At 47.1% G+C, this 18,088-nt stretch overlaps 1 protein-coding gene across 6 annotated transcripts in view; it reads right to left on the bottom strand.

Annotated features, from left to right (window-relative positions):
• NME6 (NME/NM23 nucleoside diphosphate kinase 6) overlaps nt 1–18,088 on the bottom strand; it is a 101,527-nt gene that overhangs the window by 81,900 nt on the left and 1,539 nt on the right. For 3 of the 6 annotated variants that reach the window (XR_014538780.1, XR_014538781.1, XR_014538782.1), the window contains exons 2-6: nt 16,348–16,527; nt 14,335–14,437; nt 10,999–11,038; nt 7,949–8,109; nt 6,817–7,266 (exon numbers count right to left, since the gene is read on the bottom strand). Coding sequence is in view for 1 of the 6 variants with exons in the window: in XM_083573204.1 (XP_083429330.1) it covers nt 7,100–7,266; nt 7,949–8,109; nt 10,999–11,038; nt 14,335–14,437; nt 16,348–16,440 (564 nt within the window). In the remaining 5 variants the exon portion in view is untranslated. The other 3 variants (XR_014538783.1, XR_014538784.1, XM_083573204.1) reach the window with 3 other exon arrangements.

Genomic DNA, 18,088 nt, shown 5'->3' with positions numbered 1-18,088 from the left:
ATCCGGCCCTGGCTTAGATCCTTCAGTTGTGTGCGCACAAAGACTTCCCCATTGCAAATGACACTTAAGAGGTGAGAACAGCATCCCAGCTTTCCCTAAGACTCCTGGACAGAAGTTCACCTCAGCAGCCCCCTATCGCTGCCCTCGTCTTACCTGCGCAAGGTCAGGAATCGGGTCCTGTGCTCCCTGAGCTGTGAAGCTGCTAAGAGCTGGAGCAGATATTTCATGCTTTGTGTGGCCCAGGGGAAACATGCTCCCGTTGCCAGCGGAGGTGAGAAATCTGGGGAAACGCACACAGCCCAGTGGAATTGATGTCAGCGGGACCCATCACAAAGTAGACGAAGTTCTCCAGAAGATGTCATCACCCTTAGCCTCCTCAACAGATTTATTACCCAGCCTTCTCCAGAAGGCCCCAGTGAGGGCTTCAGCAATATAAAATACAGCATTAAGAACAGTTCAAAATAAATTAAAGCAAATAGGAACATAGGAAGAGCCAACTGGATCAGGCCAATGGCCCATCTAGTCCAGCATTCTATTCTCACAATGGCCAGCCAGATGCCTCTTCTGGAAAATCAGGGAGCAGAACATGAGTACATGAGCACTGTCTTCTCCTCTGGTTTCCAGAAACTGGTGTTCAGAAGTAGTACAGCCTCCAACTTGTATGACAACCAGCCTCATATAACCAACATGCTTAAGTCTAATTAGTGCATGAAGGGGTTAATACCATAGAGTAAGCTGTCCTGCCAGGCTTAGCTCTGTCCACTTCCCCTCATCTGTGGAGGAACTAGGTAATCAAGTTGTTGTTCTCCTTCAGTGTATGTGAGAAGCTCAATGTGTGAGGAGGTCTGAGCTGGTTCCTCCAGTTTACATCTCTCTCTCCAACCACTCTTGAGTTCCTATGCCCATCATTTAGGAACTGCCATCATTTTGTAGAAAAACCATTTTTTTACTGCCTGTGTGACTTTTCTGGCTGATGTATGTAAAAGCACAGGAACCTGACCTTTTAAGAGTTAGTAAGTAAATCATTTTTTAAACATACCAAATGTGTGGTCTTTTCCTATGCTGGGGGAAGAGGGAAGTTGTGGAACTCACTTGGCCCTAAAATATGGAAGAGCATATCAGGTATGTTTTATTGAATTAACTCTTTTGCTCCTTAGAATTAAGGCCTGTGGGTGCACTTTAAAAATAAAGAAAATCAAGACTTTTTGAAAACCAAGTTAACGTAACAGCCCAGTAAGAAATATTTAATAATTTGTATATTTAAACAAATCTAGGCAGCATCTTAAAAAGCAGAGACATCACCTTGCCAACAAAGGTCCACATAGTAAAAGCTCTGGTTTTCCCAGTAGTGATGTATGGAAGTGAGAGCTGGAACATCAAGAAGGCTCATCGCCGAAGAATTCATGCTTTTGAATTCTGGTGCTGGAGGAGACTCTTGAGAGTCCCATGGACTGCAAGAAGATCCAACCTCTCCATTCTGAAGGAAATCAGCCCTGAGTGCTCACTGGAAGGACAGATCCTGAAGCTGAGGCTCCAATACTTTGGCCACCTCATGAGAAGAGAAGACTCCCTGGAAAAGACCCTGATGTTGGGAAGGGGTCGACAAGGGGTCGACAAGGAGAAGGGGACGACAGAGGACGAGATGGTTGGACAGCGTTCTTGAAGCTACAAACATGAGTCTGACCAAACTGCAGGAGGCAGTGGAAGACAGGAGTGCCTAGCGTGCTCTGGTCCAGGGGGTCACAAAGAGTCGGACACGACTAAACGACTAAACAACAACAACAACAAATATTTAATTTCATAATCAGGGATTTTGCTGCTTTAGTCCTTCTTGTAAACTGCTTTGAGCTTCCATATAAATATATAAATATAAATATTGTGAAATTGATTGATCAATCAATCAATCAATCAATCAATGCTTATAAATACATAGGTGTGTCTTTCAGGCACAAGATTTCTGGTGATGTGAACCTCCAATGCCTAATAGAGAAAGAATGTTGCATTCCCCCTGAAGCTGATTCTGCACCAGAAATTAACATTTTCATTAAAAATAAATAACATAAATGTGGTTTTGCTTTGCTAGAGGCAACGTCCTTTGACTTCCACAATCCGGATCAGGCCAGTGGCCCATCTAGTTCAGCATCTTGCTCTCAGTCACCAACACGGTGCCCCAAAGGAGCAGGATTTGACCACAACAGCACCCTCCCACCCTGCAGCTTCCAGAAACTGGTAAGACTCATAGAATGATAGTGTTGGAAGGGGCCACGAGGGTCATCTAGTCCAACCCCCGGCAATGCAGGAATCTTTTGTTCAATGTGGGTTTGCTCAAACCCATGACCCTGAGATTAAAAGTCTCGTGCTCTACCAACTGAGCTAGGAGGATTGCAGGCTAGCCCTTTGTGGCATAAGGCCCTCGTATTTATGGGACCGCTTCTCCTGGTCTGCCCCACAGAGGACCTTAAGGTCCATGAACAACCATAGTTTAGAGGTCCTGGGCCCTAAGGAAGTCAGACTATCCTCCACCAGGGCCAGGGCCTTCTCAGTGATGGCTCCGACCTGGTGGAATGCGCTGTCCCATGAGACCAGGGCCCTGCAGGATTTAATCTCCTTCTGCAGACAGAGCTATTCTGCCTGGCTTTCAACTTGAACTTAGCCTGATCTTTTATTTCCCTTCCTTCCCTCCCCCTCCCCTTTTTATGAAGATTACCAGTTCTAATCCACAGCTAATTCTCCCCTGGTCTCCTTGCTGGCCCAAAGAGGACTAATTTAGCCAGCTAGACCTGGTGATCATCTAATGTTTATTGGCTGGATTTCCCCCCTAAATTGATTTTTGAATTCTGAATTTATTGTTATTCATCTTTTATACTGTATTTTATGCTGTTTTTTGTTGCATCAATTAAGTGTTTTAAATCTGCTGTTAGCCGCCCTGGGCCCGGTTTTCTGAACCGGGAAGGGTGGGGTATAAATAAAAATTTATTATTTATTATTATTATTATTATTATTATAGTAGCCATTGATAGCTCTCTCATCCATGAATTAGTCTAATCCCCTTTGAAAGCCATCTAGGCCTTCAAAAAGTGCCATACTTTAACTGGGTGCTGTGTTTAAGCAAAGGTTGAGTGGTCATTTGTCATGGCTGAGATTCCTGCATTTAAGGGGGCTGGACTAGATGACTCTCGGGTTCCCTTCCAACTCTGCGATTCTATGATAAAGGACTTTCTTGTACTCAAGGACTGAGTCAGGACATTGTCAAACGAAGCAGCAAACCCCACCACGTGAGAAGCTTTCTTGACGCCCCCGACTCCAAATAGTCCAGGTAGTATTGCATCGAACAATTCATGCAACCAGTTCAACATCTGCAAATCAACCAGAAGAGTTTGCTGAACATCTTAGTTCTAAAAGTTCTTCCCCGGTGTCATTAACTGGTTATTCTAAATAGCAGTTTAATAGCTTTGGTTTCAGCATGGAATTTCCCATCGCTGAATCTCTCCCCTCGGGACCTGCACCCAAAAGCCGGGAGGTGTCTCTATGGGGCAGATCACTGGGGTGCGCTTATGGGGAGGAGGTGGCATCGCCGTCGGGGGTTTGTTAGCCAGGATATTTTTCCATAACAATCAAACAAGAGGCCAAGGGAGCCATTAAAAGTTTGCTCGCCAGAGACAGGCTGCACTGCTGCGCCTCTGTTCAGTTGCGCCCTTGTCAGAAGCACCCTTTGATGAGAGATGCAATTAATTTCATCATTTTCATCTTGCAGCTGTGTGAAGTTACATTATTACTCCCGCCAGTCTTTCAGTTTGCTCCCCAAGGAGCAGAAATCACAGCAGGGCGTTCAGGAGACTGTAGAACGCGTTCATTATTAAACCCCCTTGTGACCCAAATCAATGCTGACATAATTGAGTTGTGCACCCTTGTTTCAAGTGATGAAATGTCATTTGCTTTTTATTATTTTTCACCCTGGAACTTCCAGATTTCTGATATGCCCCCGAAATCTCCATCAGCTTCTGGCAGATGCCATTCTAATTCATCCAGGCTGCCTTTCTCAGCAGCCTCGGGCCATGCAGAATGGTTGTATTGCAGAACCATAATAGCCAAGTGTTTGAAAACCATGGTTTCTGCAGCCCCAAGCAGTTAAAATCAGGAAGACATTTAATTCCAAATCTTTCTGAGCCCACCTTACATGTCAGTACCTTTCATGGATGGATGGCGGCTAATGGATTGAGGTTGAATCCTGACAAGACAGAAGTACTGTTTTGGGGAAACAGGGTGTGGGCTGGTGTGGAGGACTCCCTGGTCCTGAATGAGGTAACTGTGCCCCTGAAGGACCAGGTGCGCAGCCTGGGAGTCATTTTGGACTCACAGCTGTCCATGGAGGCACAGGTCAAATCTGTGTCCAGGGCAGCTGTTTACCAGCTCCATCTGGTACGCAGGATGAGACCCTTCCTGCCCACGGACTGTCTCTCCAGAGTGGTGCATGCTCTAGTTATCTCCCGCTTGGACTCCTCCAATGCGCTCTACATGGGGCTACCTTTGAAGGTGACCCGGAAACTGCAATTAATCCAGAATGAAGCAGCTAGACTGGTGACTGGGAGCGGCCGCTGAGACCACATAACACCGGTCCTGAGAGATCTGCACTGGCTCCCAGTACGTTTCCGAGCACAATTCAAAGTGTTGGTGCTGACCTTTAAAGCCCTAAACGGCCTCGGTCCAGTATATCTGAAGGAGCATCTCCACCCCCATCGTCCAGCCCGGACACGGAGGTCCAGCTCCGAGGGCCTTCTGGCAGTTCCCTCATTGCGAGATGTGAGGTTACAGGGAACCAGGCAGAGGGCCTTCTCGGTGGTGGCGCCCGCCCTGTGGAACGCCCTCCCATCAGATGTCAAAGAGATAAACAACTACCTGACATTCAGAAGATATCTGAAGGCAGCCCTGTTCAGGGAAGTTTTTAATGTTTCACAAGACATAGCAGAGGCCACCAACTTGGTCCGCTTTGAAAGAGGATGAGACAACCTCACAGAGGAAAAGTTTTATCAGCAGTTACTAGCCACAGTTGGAGAGTTATGCTGGAAACCACAGGAGGGGAGAGGGCTCTTGTGGTCAGATCCTGTTGCAGGCTTCCGACAGGCTTCTGTTAAGCCCCTGCAAGAACAGAATGCTGCCCTAGATAGGTAATAATAATACTACTAATAATACTTTATTCTTTATACTCTGTCCATCTGGCTGGGTTTTCCCACCCACTCTGGGCAGCCCCCAATAGAATATTAATACAGTAATAATAATAATAATAATAATAATAATAATAATAATAATAATAATAATAATGATGATGGCAATAAAAGATCAAACATTAAAAACTTCCCTAAACAGAGTTGCCTTCAGATGTCTTCTAAAAGTCAGGTAGTTTTAATTACGCTAGTAGGACTACAATAAGTTTTGTAAGGAGAAATATATGAAAGGTTACAAAGTAGAAAAAGAATATAGTTATCAGCTATGAGACTTAAATGTAATAGGGAAAGTAAGAGATTAGATTGGAAATTTTTCAGACGAGATTGATGGAAGTCAAAAATTGCATAAGATGTAAAAGTATGTTTAATTACTGTGGAAAATGATACGTTAAAAAACCAATAAAAAAATTATATCGGAAAAAAAAGGTCAGATAGTTTTATTTCCTTGACATCTGATGGGAGGGCGTTCCACAGGGCGGGTGCCACTACCGAGAAGGCCCTCTGCCTGGTTCCCTATACCCTCACTTCTTGCAGGGAGGGAACCAGCAGAAGGCCCTCGGAGCTGGACCTCAGTGTCCGGGCAGAATGACGGGGGTGGAAAAGCTCCTTCAGGGATACCGACCCAACAGGATCTTCTTATACTTTTATCTCTTCATTTGTGTCTAAGCCGCTTCCACTTAACTTGGTTGCCAGCAGGACTTTCTAAGCATCGTGGAATAGCAGTGCCCCAGCCTCACCCCCGATGGCAGCAAGACTGCCTGCGATTCAGCTCCCGAGTTTGTTTCCAGTTTTGGTTCTCCACCACGGAAAACATAAAGGAAAGAGTGTGTCTGGGCATGTGCAGAGGATCTGTATTTATCTTGACCAAGAAACCACAGGAAGCCGACACACGTTTCGGATCAAAAGGTGAGTTTATCGCTATTAGGAATCGTGTTTTTCGGACGACTTTGAATCAAGGCACCTCACCCTTTGGCAATGAAACCCTGACGACGCACCCCACTCATCCCCCTGCCCAGTAAACATTACTGGAATTTGTGGGTCACAGTGAAGACAGCAAGCGGGCATGGGTACATAGTTTGGCACAGAGCTGTGGAAATGGCAGCTGCAACCAAGAGAAAAGGCATGCTTAAGTCAATAAGCAGAGACGTCACCTTGACGACAAAGGTCCGTATAGTTAAAGCTCTGGTTTTCCCAGTAGTGATGTATGGAAGTGAGAGCTGGACCATAAAGAAGGCTGGTCGCCGAAGAATTGATGCTTTTGAATTATGGTGCTGGAGGAGACTCTGGAGAGTCCCATGGACTGCAAGAAGATCAAACCTATCCATTCTTAAGGAAATCAGCCCTGAGTGCTCACTCGAAGGACAGATCCTGAAGCTGAGGCTCCAAGACTTTGGCCACATCATGAGAAGAGAAGACTCCCTGGAAAAGATCCTGATGTTGGGAAAGATTGAGGGCACAAGGAGAAGGGGATGACAGAGGATGAGATGGTTGGATAGTGTTCTCAAAACTACTAACATGAGTCTGACCAAATTGCGGGAGGCAGTGGAAGACAGGAGTGCCTGGTGTGCTCTGGTTCAGGGGGTCACGAAGAGACGGACATGACTCAACAACAACAAAGTCAATAAGAAATTTAGACCCCCATATAATGGGCATCCTTGAACCCAGCCTGGGCAAGCGATAAATTGGCTGTCTGGCACAGCCTGGCAGATGTCTGCTCTTATCCAGGGGGGAGACGTACACACCTCAGCAGCCATCCCTGAGTAAGCTGCGACATGTTTAGTGCTGGCGCTCATTTTGGGGAAGAGAGGAGGAGACCCCCGTCTCCATAGCAGTATCCCTGCACCCGTTCTGGCAGTGTCTCCCGTGCAAAGCGTCCTTCAGTCCGCCTCTGCCCAGCCATCTCTGGGCACGTGGTGAGGGATCGCCTTGGTGTCACGGCCAACCTCCCTCTCTCGCAGCTGAGGCTCTTCCTGCTGGTACCACCACTCTTCGTTGAAATCTGGGAAGAAGAAGGCGATTTCCCTGCTGGCTGATGCTGCCGAATCTGCAAGGGAGGGGGGAAATGTGAGCGAGTGCGGGGCCAGGCTGATCTTTGGAGCGGAATTCGAAATCAGCTGGCTGCACCGGCAGCCGGTAAAAATCCCACTTCGATTTCAAGGTGTTAGAAATCACTAGCTGGCTGAATTGGTCCTACTTGGGCCAGCGAGGAGACCAGGGGAGAATTAGCTGTGGGATCCCAGAGCGGGTAATCTTCATAAAAAGGGGAGGGGGAGGGAAGGAAGGGAAATAAAAGATCAGGCTAAGTTCAAGTTGAAAGCCAGGCGGAATAGCTCTGTCTGCGGAAGGAGATCAAATCCTGCAGGGCCCTGGTCTCCTGGGACAGAGCATTCCACCAGGTCGGAGCCATCACTGAGAAGGTCCTGGCCCTGGTGGAGGATAATCTGACTTCCTTAGGGCCTGGGACCTCTAAACTATGGTTTTCATGGACCTTAAGGTCCTCTGCAGGGCAGACCAGGAGAGTCCTACCCCCTGCAACAAAGGAATCTTATGGTGGATTCCAAAGGATCCCTTGGTACAATCCCGCTCCCTTGGCTACGACGATTCCTTAGCCCTCTTTTGCTGGGCCCAGACTTTGGGGCTCCTTTGCAAAGGAATCTTTTACAAGTTGCTTGGAGAGCTTGTCCAAAGTTCTCCTGCTCCCCATTTCCCACCCCTCCCGGACTCACCTGAGCCGTGGACAGTGTTCCGAGTGTCTGTGAGGCCGAACGACCCACGGATGGACTTTGGGTCTGTGTGCTGGGCACGGAAAACCCTGGTGGGACCCATCAGAGACCTCCAGAGCGAGATGGCTTCTTCGTGGGCAAGGATGTACGTCCTCATGGGGCCGCTGGAAAGAAGGAGGAGGAGAGAGAAGGCGCAAGGAAGGTCAGGGGGGTCGCGTCACACGGATCTTGCAAGCAGCCGGACTGGTGGCCAACTGGCTTCCATGCACAAGTCAAAAGCGCAGGCGATAAACCTTAAAAGCCCTAGGTGGCCTTGGCCCAGGATATCTCCCTCCCAGTGTTCAAAACTGGCCAGGCGCCAGTTGCATTTTGCGACTGGCACAGGTCCAATTGCAACCAAGTGGAGATCTCTGGATGGCAGGCTGTCGACTGGGGAAAGCAAAACGTCACTTAAGAGAAGGCTCGGAAATATTTTCCTCGGAGCTTGAAAATAGTTTTCGTCTGCATGTAACAGATGTAACAGGAAAGGCGAAAAGGTGAAGAATATGTAGAAAGCACAATGAGGTGAATCTGTCGGAAGTCAAAAGTCTGTGTGATGTTGGACGATGTGTTGTTAGTTAATGTTTAGTTGTCATTGAGGTACTGTCTTTGTTTGTCTGTATTGTTATATGTAAATTGTTTTGCAATAAAGTTATAAAAAAAGGATGAATGCTGTGTCTCTGGAGATTCAACACGGGAGCAGTGTACTGATGGAGTGCCTAATTCAGGGGTCAGCAACCTTTTTCAGCAGGGGGCCGGTCCACTGTCCCTCAGACCTTGTGGGGGGCCGGACTATATTTTGAAGGGGGGAAAATGAATGAATTCCTATACCCCACAAATAACCCAGAGATGCGTTTTAAATAAAAGGACACATTCTACTCATGTAAAAACACGCTGATTCCTGTACCGTCCGTGGGCCAGATTGAGAAGGCAATTGGGCCGGATCTGGCCCACGGACGTTAGGTTGCTTACCCATGGTTTAATTTCTCTCTGCCTATGCTCAAGCTGTATATTTGCTAAGCATTTTAATGCGCGGAAGAAAGGAAGAAAGGAAGGAAGGAAGGAAGTTAGTTTTAGTCTGGGTTGTTTTGTTTGATGATTCCATAGATAGAATTGCAGAGTTAGAAGGGACCCAGGCATGTCCAAAGCCTGTTTTGGGGGCCTAATCCAGCCCAGTCAGTTTAATCTGGCCCCTGTGGCAGTTTATTTCCTGGAGTAAAATCCTAAAAAAACCTCAACAACTTCAATCCTAAAAAAAGGCTAACCACTTTGGTTGCCCTTTGGTCGGCCCTCACAGCCCTTCACTTCATCAAATCTGGCCCTCTTTGAAAAAAGTTTGGACACCACTTCTAGCCCAACCCCCCCCCCCCCAGCAATGCAGGAATATGCAGCTGTCCCATATGGGAATCGAACCTGCAAATTTGGGATTATCAGACCATGTTTTACCCGACTGAGTTATCCAGATGTTGCAAACCACTTTGAAATTTGTTCGTTAACGGCAAACCAAGCTGGTGGACTGTGCTGAAATGGCAAAGCTGACTGGAAAACTCAGGAACCGAGAGGACAAAAGCTTTATAAAAGAATGGGGGGAACTGACAACTTTTTAAAGAGACCGCTGCAAGCAGATGGAAACATTGGCAGGATTTTGATTTCACTTGTAGTGTAATAATTACCATGGAAAACATGGAACGATATAATAGTGACAGAGTTTGGAGAAGATGCAGTTTTAAATGATTTAAAAGGGACTCCAGGGAAGGAGGGGGAGAAATCCCGAGACTCGGGGGAATCTCTTTATATGGATATGTAATTGAATTTTTTAAATATAATTTTGCGTTGTAAAAACCAAATAAAAATGATTTCAAAAAAAGAGAGATTTGTTCTTTAAAACATAAAGTGGTATAGAAATGGAAATAATAGTAATAATAATAGTAATAATAATAGTACAGTGGTGCCTCGCAAGACGAAATTAATTCGTTCTGCAAATTTTTTCGTCTAGCGAATTTTTCGTCTTGCGAAGCACGAAATCCCATAGGAATGCATTGAAAATCAATTAATGCGTTCCTATGGTCAAAAAAAGTCCAAACAAAGCCAAATTTGGTACAACAAGAGTTTATTAAGTGCTCTTTAAAGTCACACATACTGTAAAGAGCATTTCAAAATTCAAACCCAGAAATTTTTTTAAAAAACAGTAGAGTGGCCCAATGGTCACAGAAAATCATAAAAACGCAGGAAAAAACCACAAGCTTCCAGATTCTTGCAAACCCCTCCCCAACTGTTCCCCCACCCACCCAGCACACAGAAATTCAAATCCAGATTTTTTTAAAAAAACAGCAGAGTGCCCCAATGGTCACAGAAAATCATAAAAATGCAGGAAAAAACACAAGCTTCCAGATTCTTGCAAACCCCTCCCCAACACCAAGTCCTTGAATTCCAAACACCCCAACCCAAAATCCAAACCCCCCCAAAAAAGTTTTAAAAGCTTAACTTACCAAATGGCTGCAAAAGAAGTTTTGGAAAAGCTTCAAAAATCACCAAAGTCTTTAAAAACCTCAAAAAAGGCTACTATGTACACTGCGTTCTATTGGTTGCTCCTCGAAGTCAAGTCGCAACTGTATTAACGGTGTTAAGAAAAAGGAAACAAACTTGCAAGACGTTTTCGTCTTGCGAAGCAAGCCCATAGGGAAATTCGTCTTGCGAAGCAGCTCAAAAAACGGAAAACCCTTTCGTCTAGCGAGTTTTCCGTCTTGCGAGGCATTCGTCTTGCGGGGCACCACTGTAGTAGTAGTAGTAGTAGTAGTAGTAGTAGTAGTAGTATAATAATAATAATAATAATAATAATAATAATAATAATAATAATAAAAATAGGGCACCAACCTGGTATCATCCAGATGTTTTAAACTACAACTCCCACCAGCCTCCATTATGTCTTATGTGTTTTGTATTTTATTACACAATTTTTGTTTCCTTGAAAAATCTCAATTACTTAAAAATATATATATATGCTGCGGACATACCTGGCCATGAATTCCACCAGCCTCTGGTAGAAGAAACGCCCTGAAAAGAGATCGAGAGCCCTGAGCCCAATGCACGCTTCTGGGAGAGGTCTTGAGAGCACCCTTCCCGGGAGTTACTGCCGCCCTTTCCCTATGCACACCATGGGTGGCACACCAGAGCTGGACTCCAACTCCCATCTGTCCCAGCCAGGGCTGATGGGATCTGTAGTCCCAGACAACAGAAGGACCACTGGGGGTTCTCCATCTGCGCTGTGTATAAACTGCAAGAGCCTTCCTGTCTCGTGTGACTTCCAAGCCATCTCTTGAACGACACCAGGGCCCTGAGCACAGACTCTTGGAGAAGGGCCCCAGTTCAGAGCGTCTGCCTTTAATGAAGAAGGTCTCAAATTCAATCTCCGGGTAAGGTCGTGAGAGACTCCATCGTCCAGCCCGGACACCGAGGTCCAGCTCCGAGGGCCTTCTGGTGGTTCCCTCCCCGCGAGAAGCAAAGTTACAGGGAACCAGGCAGAGGGCCTTCTCAGTGGTGGCACCCGCCCTGTGGAACGCCCTCCCACCAGATGTCAAAGAGAACAACAACTACCAGACATTCAGAAGACATCTGAAGGCAGCCCTGTTCAGGGGAGCTTTTAACGTTTGATTCTATTTTCAATATTTTGTTGGGAGTTGCCCAGAGTGGCTGGGGAAACCCAGCCAGATGGGTAGGGTATAATTTTTTTTTTTTACTATTATTATTATTATTATTATTCCTACCTAAAACCCTGGCATGCAAATGCTGCCAGTGAGGGTTGGCAGCTTTGCATGAGACGCTCGGATGGTCTGACTCAGCAGCGCCGGGTTTATGTATACGCTAAACAAGCTATAGCTTAGGGCCCCACTCTCTTGGGGCCCCCCAAAAAATTGAACGGAAAAAAACCTGGATGTACATTTCCAAAATATAAAATGAAAAACCAATAAAAATAAAACCTACATACAACAAGAGTGTTTTGTGTTGTGTAGGCTCCTAGATGTAAGTAATGGGCCCCGCCTGCTAGCCTGCTCCCTAAAATATCCCTGGTTTGCTCCTTTCTAGAATCCTAGAATCCTAGAATCATAGAGTTGGAAGAGACCGCAAGGGCCATCGAGTCCAACCCCCTGCCAAGCAGGAAACACCATCAGAGCACTCCTGACATATGGTTGTCAAGCCTCTGCTTAAAGACCTCCAAAGAAGGAGACTCCACCACACTCCTTGGCAGCAAATTCCACTGTCAAACAGCTCTTACTGTCAGGAAGTTCTTCCTAATGTTTAGGTGGAATCTTCTTTCTTGTAGTTTGGATCCATTGCTCCGTGTCCGCTTCTCTGGAGCAGCAGAGAATATATAGGGTGCCTACATTCTGCATGGACGGGTTGCATGACAACATGTGCAAATGGCTTGAGATACCTATTAGCTCCATAAATGACCATATAGCATATAGTCAGCACAGGAAACAGCGACAATTTGTTGTTGACAAAGGACAGCTGGACATATCAAGGGCCCCATTACCTTCAGTAGCTTAGGCCCTTATCAATAATAATAATAATAAATTTTCATTTATATCCCGCCCTCCCCAGCCGAAGCCGGGCTCAGGGCGGCTAACAACAATAAAATAATACAACATTCTAAACCGAAATCCGGCCCTTGGGCTCAGTAAAAGCCAGCTTCCTAGGCTCCACACGAAAAGTTTCACGTCTACCCCAGACAAGACACAGTTCCTACTTGGATGCATTAATTCCATGTAGGACACTTGTCGTAACCTGTATGAAGGACATCGCGCGTGATGGGCAGGAGGCAAGACCATGTGAGCTCATAAGTTGTTCTAAACTATGTTCAAGACCACAGAATCACAGAATTGTAGAGTTGAATGGGACCCCCGAGGGTCATCTAGTCCAACCCGCTGCAACGCAGGAATCTCAACTAAATAATAATAATAATAATAATAATTTATTTATACCCCGCCCTTCCCGGTTCAGAAAACCGGGCTCAGGGCGGCTAACAACAAATTTAAAACACTTAATTTATGCAACAAAAAAAAGCATAAAATACAGTATAAAACATGCATAACAATAATTGCAGGATTCAAAAATCAATTTAGGAGGAAAATCCAGCCAATAAATATTAGATGATCACCAAGGCTAGCTGGCTAAATTAGTCCTATTTGAGCCAGCGAGGAGACCAGGGGAGAATTAGCTGTGGGATCCCAGAGCGGGTAATCTTCATAAAAAAGGGAGAGGGAGGGAAGGAAGGGGAATAAAAGATCAGGCTAAGTTCAAATTGAAAGCCAGGCAGAATAGCTCTGTCTTGCAGGCCCGGCAGAAGGAGGTTAAATCCTGCAGGGCCCTGGTCTCATGGGACAGAGCATTCCACCAGGTCGGAGCCATCACTGAGAAGGCCCTGGCCCTGGTGGAGGATAGTCTGACTTCCTTAGGGCCCGGGACCTCTAAACTAGGGTTATTCATGGACCTTAAGGTCGTCATCCATGACAGATGGCCATCCAACCTCTGCTTGAAAACCTAAAAGATAGGAGAGCCCACAAGATTGCGTTTCAATGTTGCAGCCTGCCCTGAGACCTTAGGGTGCGGGGCAGGTGATTGATCATAATAACAGAACCACAGAGGTGGATTATTGAATGTGTTAATACGGGTAGAAGTTATAAACACGGCAGCTTTTGAGCGGATTACTATTACGACTGGAACACAACTGGATTCAATAAGGCTTTGGAAGCAGAATCAATCAATCAATCAATTATTAAACCTGTAATATGCGGGGGGGGGGGGCACCAAAATGATAAAACCTCATATTTGATTAATTGATATTTGACTTGGTATTGTGATTTGATATGGATATATTGAGGTGTCTTTTGGATTCTTGTCATTGGAAACTATTAAAAAGCTTTGTTAAAAATAAAATAAACCATTGAGGTCGAAGGAACCCAAAGGTTCATCTAGTCCAACCCCCTGCAGTGCAAATATCACTAATAATAATAATAATAATAATAATAATAATAATAATAATTCTTTGTGTACCTGCGGTGGGCTCCTAACTTGCCCCGCTAGCTGCATGGACCAGTGGGTAACTGCCATGACTTGCATCTGTCATGGGCGTCTGAGCTGACATTCCTGCATTACAGAGGGTTGGACTACAGGACCTTTGGGGGTCCCTTCCAACTCTATGATTCTATGATTCTAAGTAAGAAAACAGCTTCCATGTTTCCCCTGGATTAGAGCCATCTAAGTGCCCCTTCCTGGATTCTCTGCTGACCCCACCTACGTCCTGGACTTAGCAATGGGGTATTTTTTGGGGGGGAGGGGGTGGTCCTGACCTGAGTGTTCCTGATAGAATTTCTGGCTCTCCTGCCTGCTCCACGTCACATCCTTGCTCCTGACGATCAATAACCGGTTGTCTAGGATGGTCTGGTGCACAGCCTGGGAAGAGAAGAGGACGAGTCGCTCTGAAGCCAATGCTAGAGACAAGGAGAAGGGCAGGAGGGGCAGTGGGGAGACTTTTTGCAGTCTTGGGAGCCAGGTTCGAGTCTACCGGCCACAACCTCGAGCGTATCTCATGGCAAAGCTCTCTGGAACATAACTGTCAACTTACAGATTTGAAAATAAGGGACCAGCAGCCTCGAAAATAAGGGATCAGCAGCCAAAATAAGGGATTTTCCAAGCACAGGTATGTTCAACTTCTGAGCCCCTCCGAGCCAAAGGCAGAAAGCCCAGCCAGCAGCCAAACGAAGCCTCAAGCGGTGATTCCCACAGTGCAGCAACCCGGCAAAGGGGATGCAGCAAGGAAAACCACCAAACCTCTCAGCTGGGAAGCGCTGAGCAAAGGCGACTCCCCAGGCAACGCGGCCGATTTGATCGGCACAAGGCATGCAAGCTCCACCCCCCAGTCGTTCTTAGACTCCTTATTGGGTGAGCAACGCAGCCAAGCAACACAGTTGGAGCCTCCCTCCTCCCTGGCCAGCAGGGAGGGAGGGAGAGGAGCTGCTTCCTTTGAAACCCGGGAAATTTAAGGGACATCATCAATAAGGGACAGCAGCGGGACACGGCGCTGGGATAAGGGACTTTCCTGCCAAATAAGGGACGGTTTACAGCTATGCTCTGGAACTGCTATTTCTAATGCCAGACAGTGGGGCAGCCCCAAAGGGAAAGACACAAAGGGCAAATTGCCCCTCTAGGTCTCTCCTTCGGGGTGTGGCGACTGTGAAATATTGGAGCAGAAAGCATCTAAAATAATTAAATCACCTGTTCAGGCCTCCCCCCCCCAACTGTCACTGCTGAATATGTGGACCAACAACACGGAAGAGCTTCTGACATGGATGTGAACTGCAGCTGGGATTTCAACAGCCCAGCTATGGAAAACCTTGAGGGGAAATCGACATTTAATTTGTTTTATTCTGGATTTTTTATTTGATGTTTTAATGTAAACCTCTTTGAGATTTTTTTCTTTAAAACATATAGCAGTACAGTGGTATCTCGGGTTACAGACGCTTCAGGTTACAGACTCCGCTAACCCAGAAATAGTACCTCGGGTTAAGAACTTTGCTTCAGGATGAGAACAGAAATCGTGCAGCGGCAGCGGGAGGCCCCATTAGCTAAAGTGGTGCTTCAGGTTAAGAACAGTTTCAGGTTAAGAACGGACCTCCGGAACGAATTAAGTACTTAACCCGAGGTACCACTGTATAGAAATGAATAATAATAATAATAATAATAATAATTTATTACTACACGCTGTTCTTCTTAACTTAGCTCCAACTCTCGGGCCCTGGAGTCTCAGCCTGGCACTCCTGAGAGCCCGGCGCCCGGGTGCCCCACACTCCTGGCGCCTATGGTTAAGACGGCCCTGCTAATAGGCCTTCAAAGTAGACCCCCTTTGATTGGAAAGTCAGCGGTTCAAATCCCCACAACGAGGTGAGCTCCTGTTGCTCAGTCCCTGCTCCTGCCAACCTAGCAGTTCGAAAGCACACCAAAAAGTGCAAGTAGATAAATAGGTACCACTGTGGCAGGAAGGTAAACGGCGTTTCTATGCACTCTGGCTTCCGTCATGGTGTCCCGTTGCTCAAGAAGCAGTTTAGTCCTGCTGGCCACATGACCCGGAAAGCCGTCTACGGACGAACACCGGCTCCCTTGGCCTGAAAGCGAGATGAGCGCCACAACCCCAGAGTTGCCTTTGACTGGACTTAACCATCCAGGGGTCCTTTACCTTTACGCTGTGTTCATGTCCTGCTTGTGGGTTTCGCTTTGGGGCATTTGGTTGGCCACTGTGTGAACAGGAAGCTGGACAAGCCATTGGCCTGATCCCGCAGGCTCTTCTTACCTTCTTTGGTCCTTACCTCGAGGAAGAGAGGGTGAGCCACGGCATCAGGCTTGACGATGGCAAGGGTGAGTTGCAGCACCCGCCGAGGAGCATGCAGAACGGCCCTCATCCTGCTCACAGGTTCCCCCTGCCCTGGCTGGGGCTGGAGGGTGCTCTGTCTGTCCGTCTCGTGGTGGCCCGTCCCCAAAGCATTGGCCTGGCAATACAAAGTCAGGTCAGTGGGGTGTAGTGGTTAGAGAGTGTCCGACTAGGCCCTGGGAGACCAGGGTCAAATCCCCGGCCAGCCATAATAATAATAATAATTAATAATAATAATAATAATAAATGTTTATTTATATCCCGCCCTCCCCAGCCGAAGCCGGGCTCAGGGCGGCTAACAATAATAAAATAATACAACATTCTAAAATCAATTCAAATCAAATGAATGGCAACCATTGGGCTAGAGTTCTGTGAGGATTACCAAAGGAGGGGGTCAGACTGTGCCTTGGCCAAAGGCCAGGCAGAACAGCTCCGTCTTGCAAGCCCTGCGGAAAGATGTCAAGTCCTGCAGGGCCCTAGTCTCTTGGGACAGAGCATTCCACCAGATCGGGGCCACGACCGAAAAAGCCCTGGCTCTGGTTGAGGCCAGCCTAACCTCCCTGTGCCTCGGGACCTCCAAGATGTTTTCGTTTGAAGACCGTAAGGTCCTCTGTGGGACATACCAGGAGAGGCGGTCCCATAGGTAGGAGGGTCCTAGGCCGTATAGGGCTTTAAAGGTCAAATCCAGCACCTTAAACCTGACCCTGTACTCCACCGGGAGCCAGTGCAGCTGGTATAGCACTGGTGAGTGTGATCCCGCAGTGAGGACCCCGTAAGGAGTCTCGCCATGGCAGTGGCGTAGCGTGGGTTGTCAGCACCCGGGGCAAGGCAAGTAATTTGCGCCCCCTAACCCGTGGATTTGCGCCCCCTAACCCGTGGATTTGCGCCCCCTAACCCATGGATTTGCCCTAACCCCAGATGTTGCGCCCGGTGCGGCCCGCCCCCCCTGCACCCCCCACGCTACGCCACTGCGCCATGGCATTCTGCACCCGCTGGAGTTTCTGGGTCAGTCTCAAGGGCAGCCCCACGTAGAGCGAGTTACAATAATCCACTCTGGAGGTGACCGTCGCGTGGATCACAGTGGCAAGGTCAGGGCGAGAGAGGTAAGGAGCCAACTGCTTAGCTTGGCGGAGATGAAAAAGCTCAATGGGCGACCTCGGGCCAGTCACTGCCTCTCCAGCCTCCCTTAAAGGGTTGTGGGGATTGGAGAGAGCCGTGTGTGCCACTTTGAGCTCCTTGGAGGGAAATAAAGACCAAAAAATTGAAAATAAATAAAGGAAGGGCAAGATTTGGAGAGCACTGAAGAGCCGGCAAGAGGGCACAAGTCTCAGGTGTCGGGTGCTCAAAATTCTGCCCTGGCTGCCCATGTTCTACCAGGCTAGCTTAAAGATTCCTGAATTAATATACAAGGAGCTGTTGAAAGGATGAAAAGAAGGGGGCGTATTGGGGGCACCCCATGTTCCTTGAAGGTGTGGGAATTAGATACGGAGGCACATGGAGGTCACTCAGTGCCATCCGTATATGCAAAATGTCTGGCTCATTTAAGACTACTTTATTCTAAGTAATGATGGGACTACAGCGGGTGGAGAATGCTTTTAGTGTTGTAAATCTTTATTATTTGTAAAAAGATTAATTGTAGGAGCTTAACACTTTATTATCCCTATGTGATTTTATGCTGT

The sequence above is a fragment of the Podarcis filfolensis genome (genome assembly GCF_964270895.1).
Source record: "Podarcis filfolensis genome assembly, chromosome: 10".
Lineage (NCBI taxonomy): Eukaryota > Metazoa > Chordata > Lepidosauria > Squamata > Lacertidae > Podarcis > Podarcis filfolensis.
The sequence above is the reverse complement of the archived record's forward strand: the minus strand, read 5'-3'. Positions and strand labels throughout refer to the sequence as shown.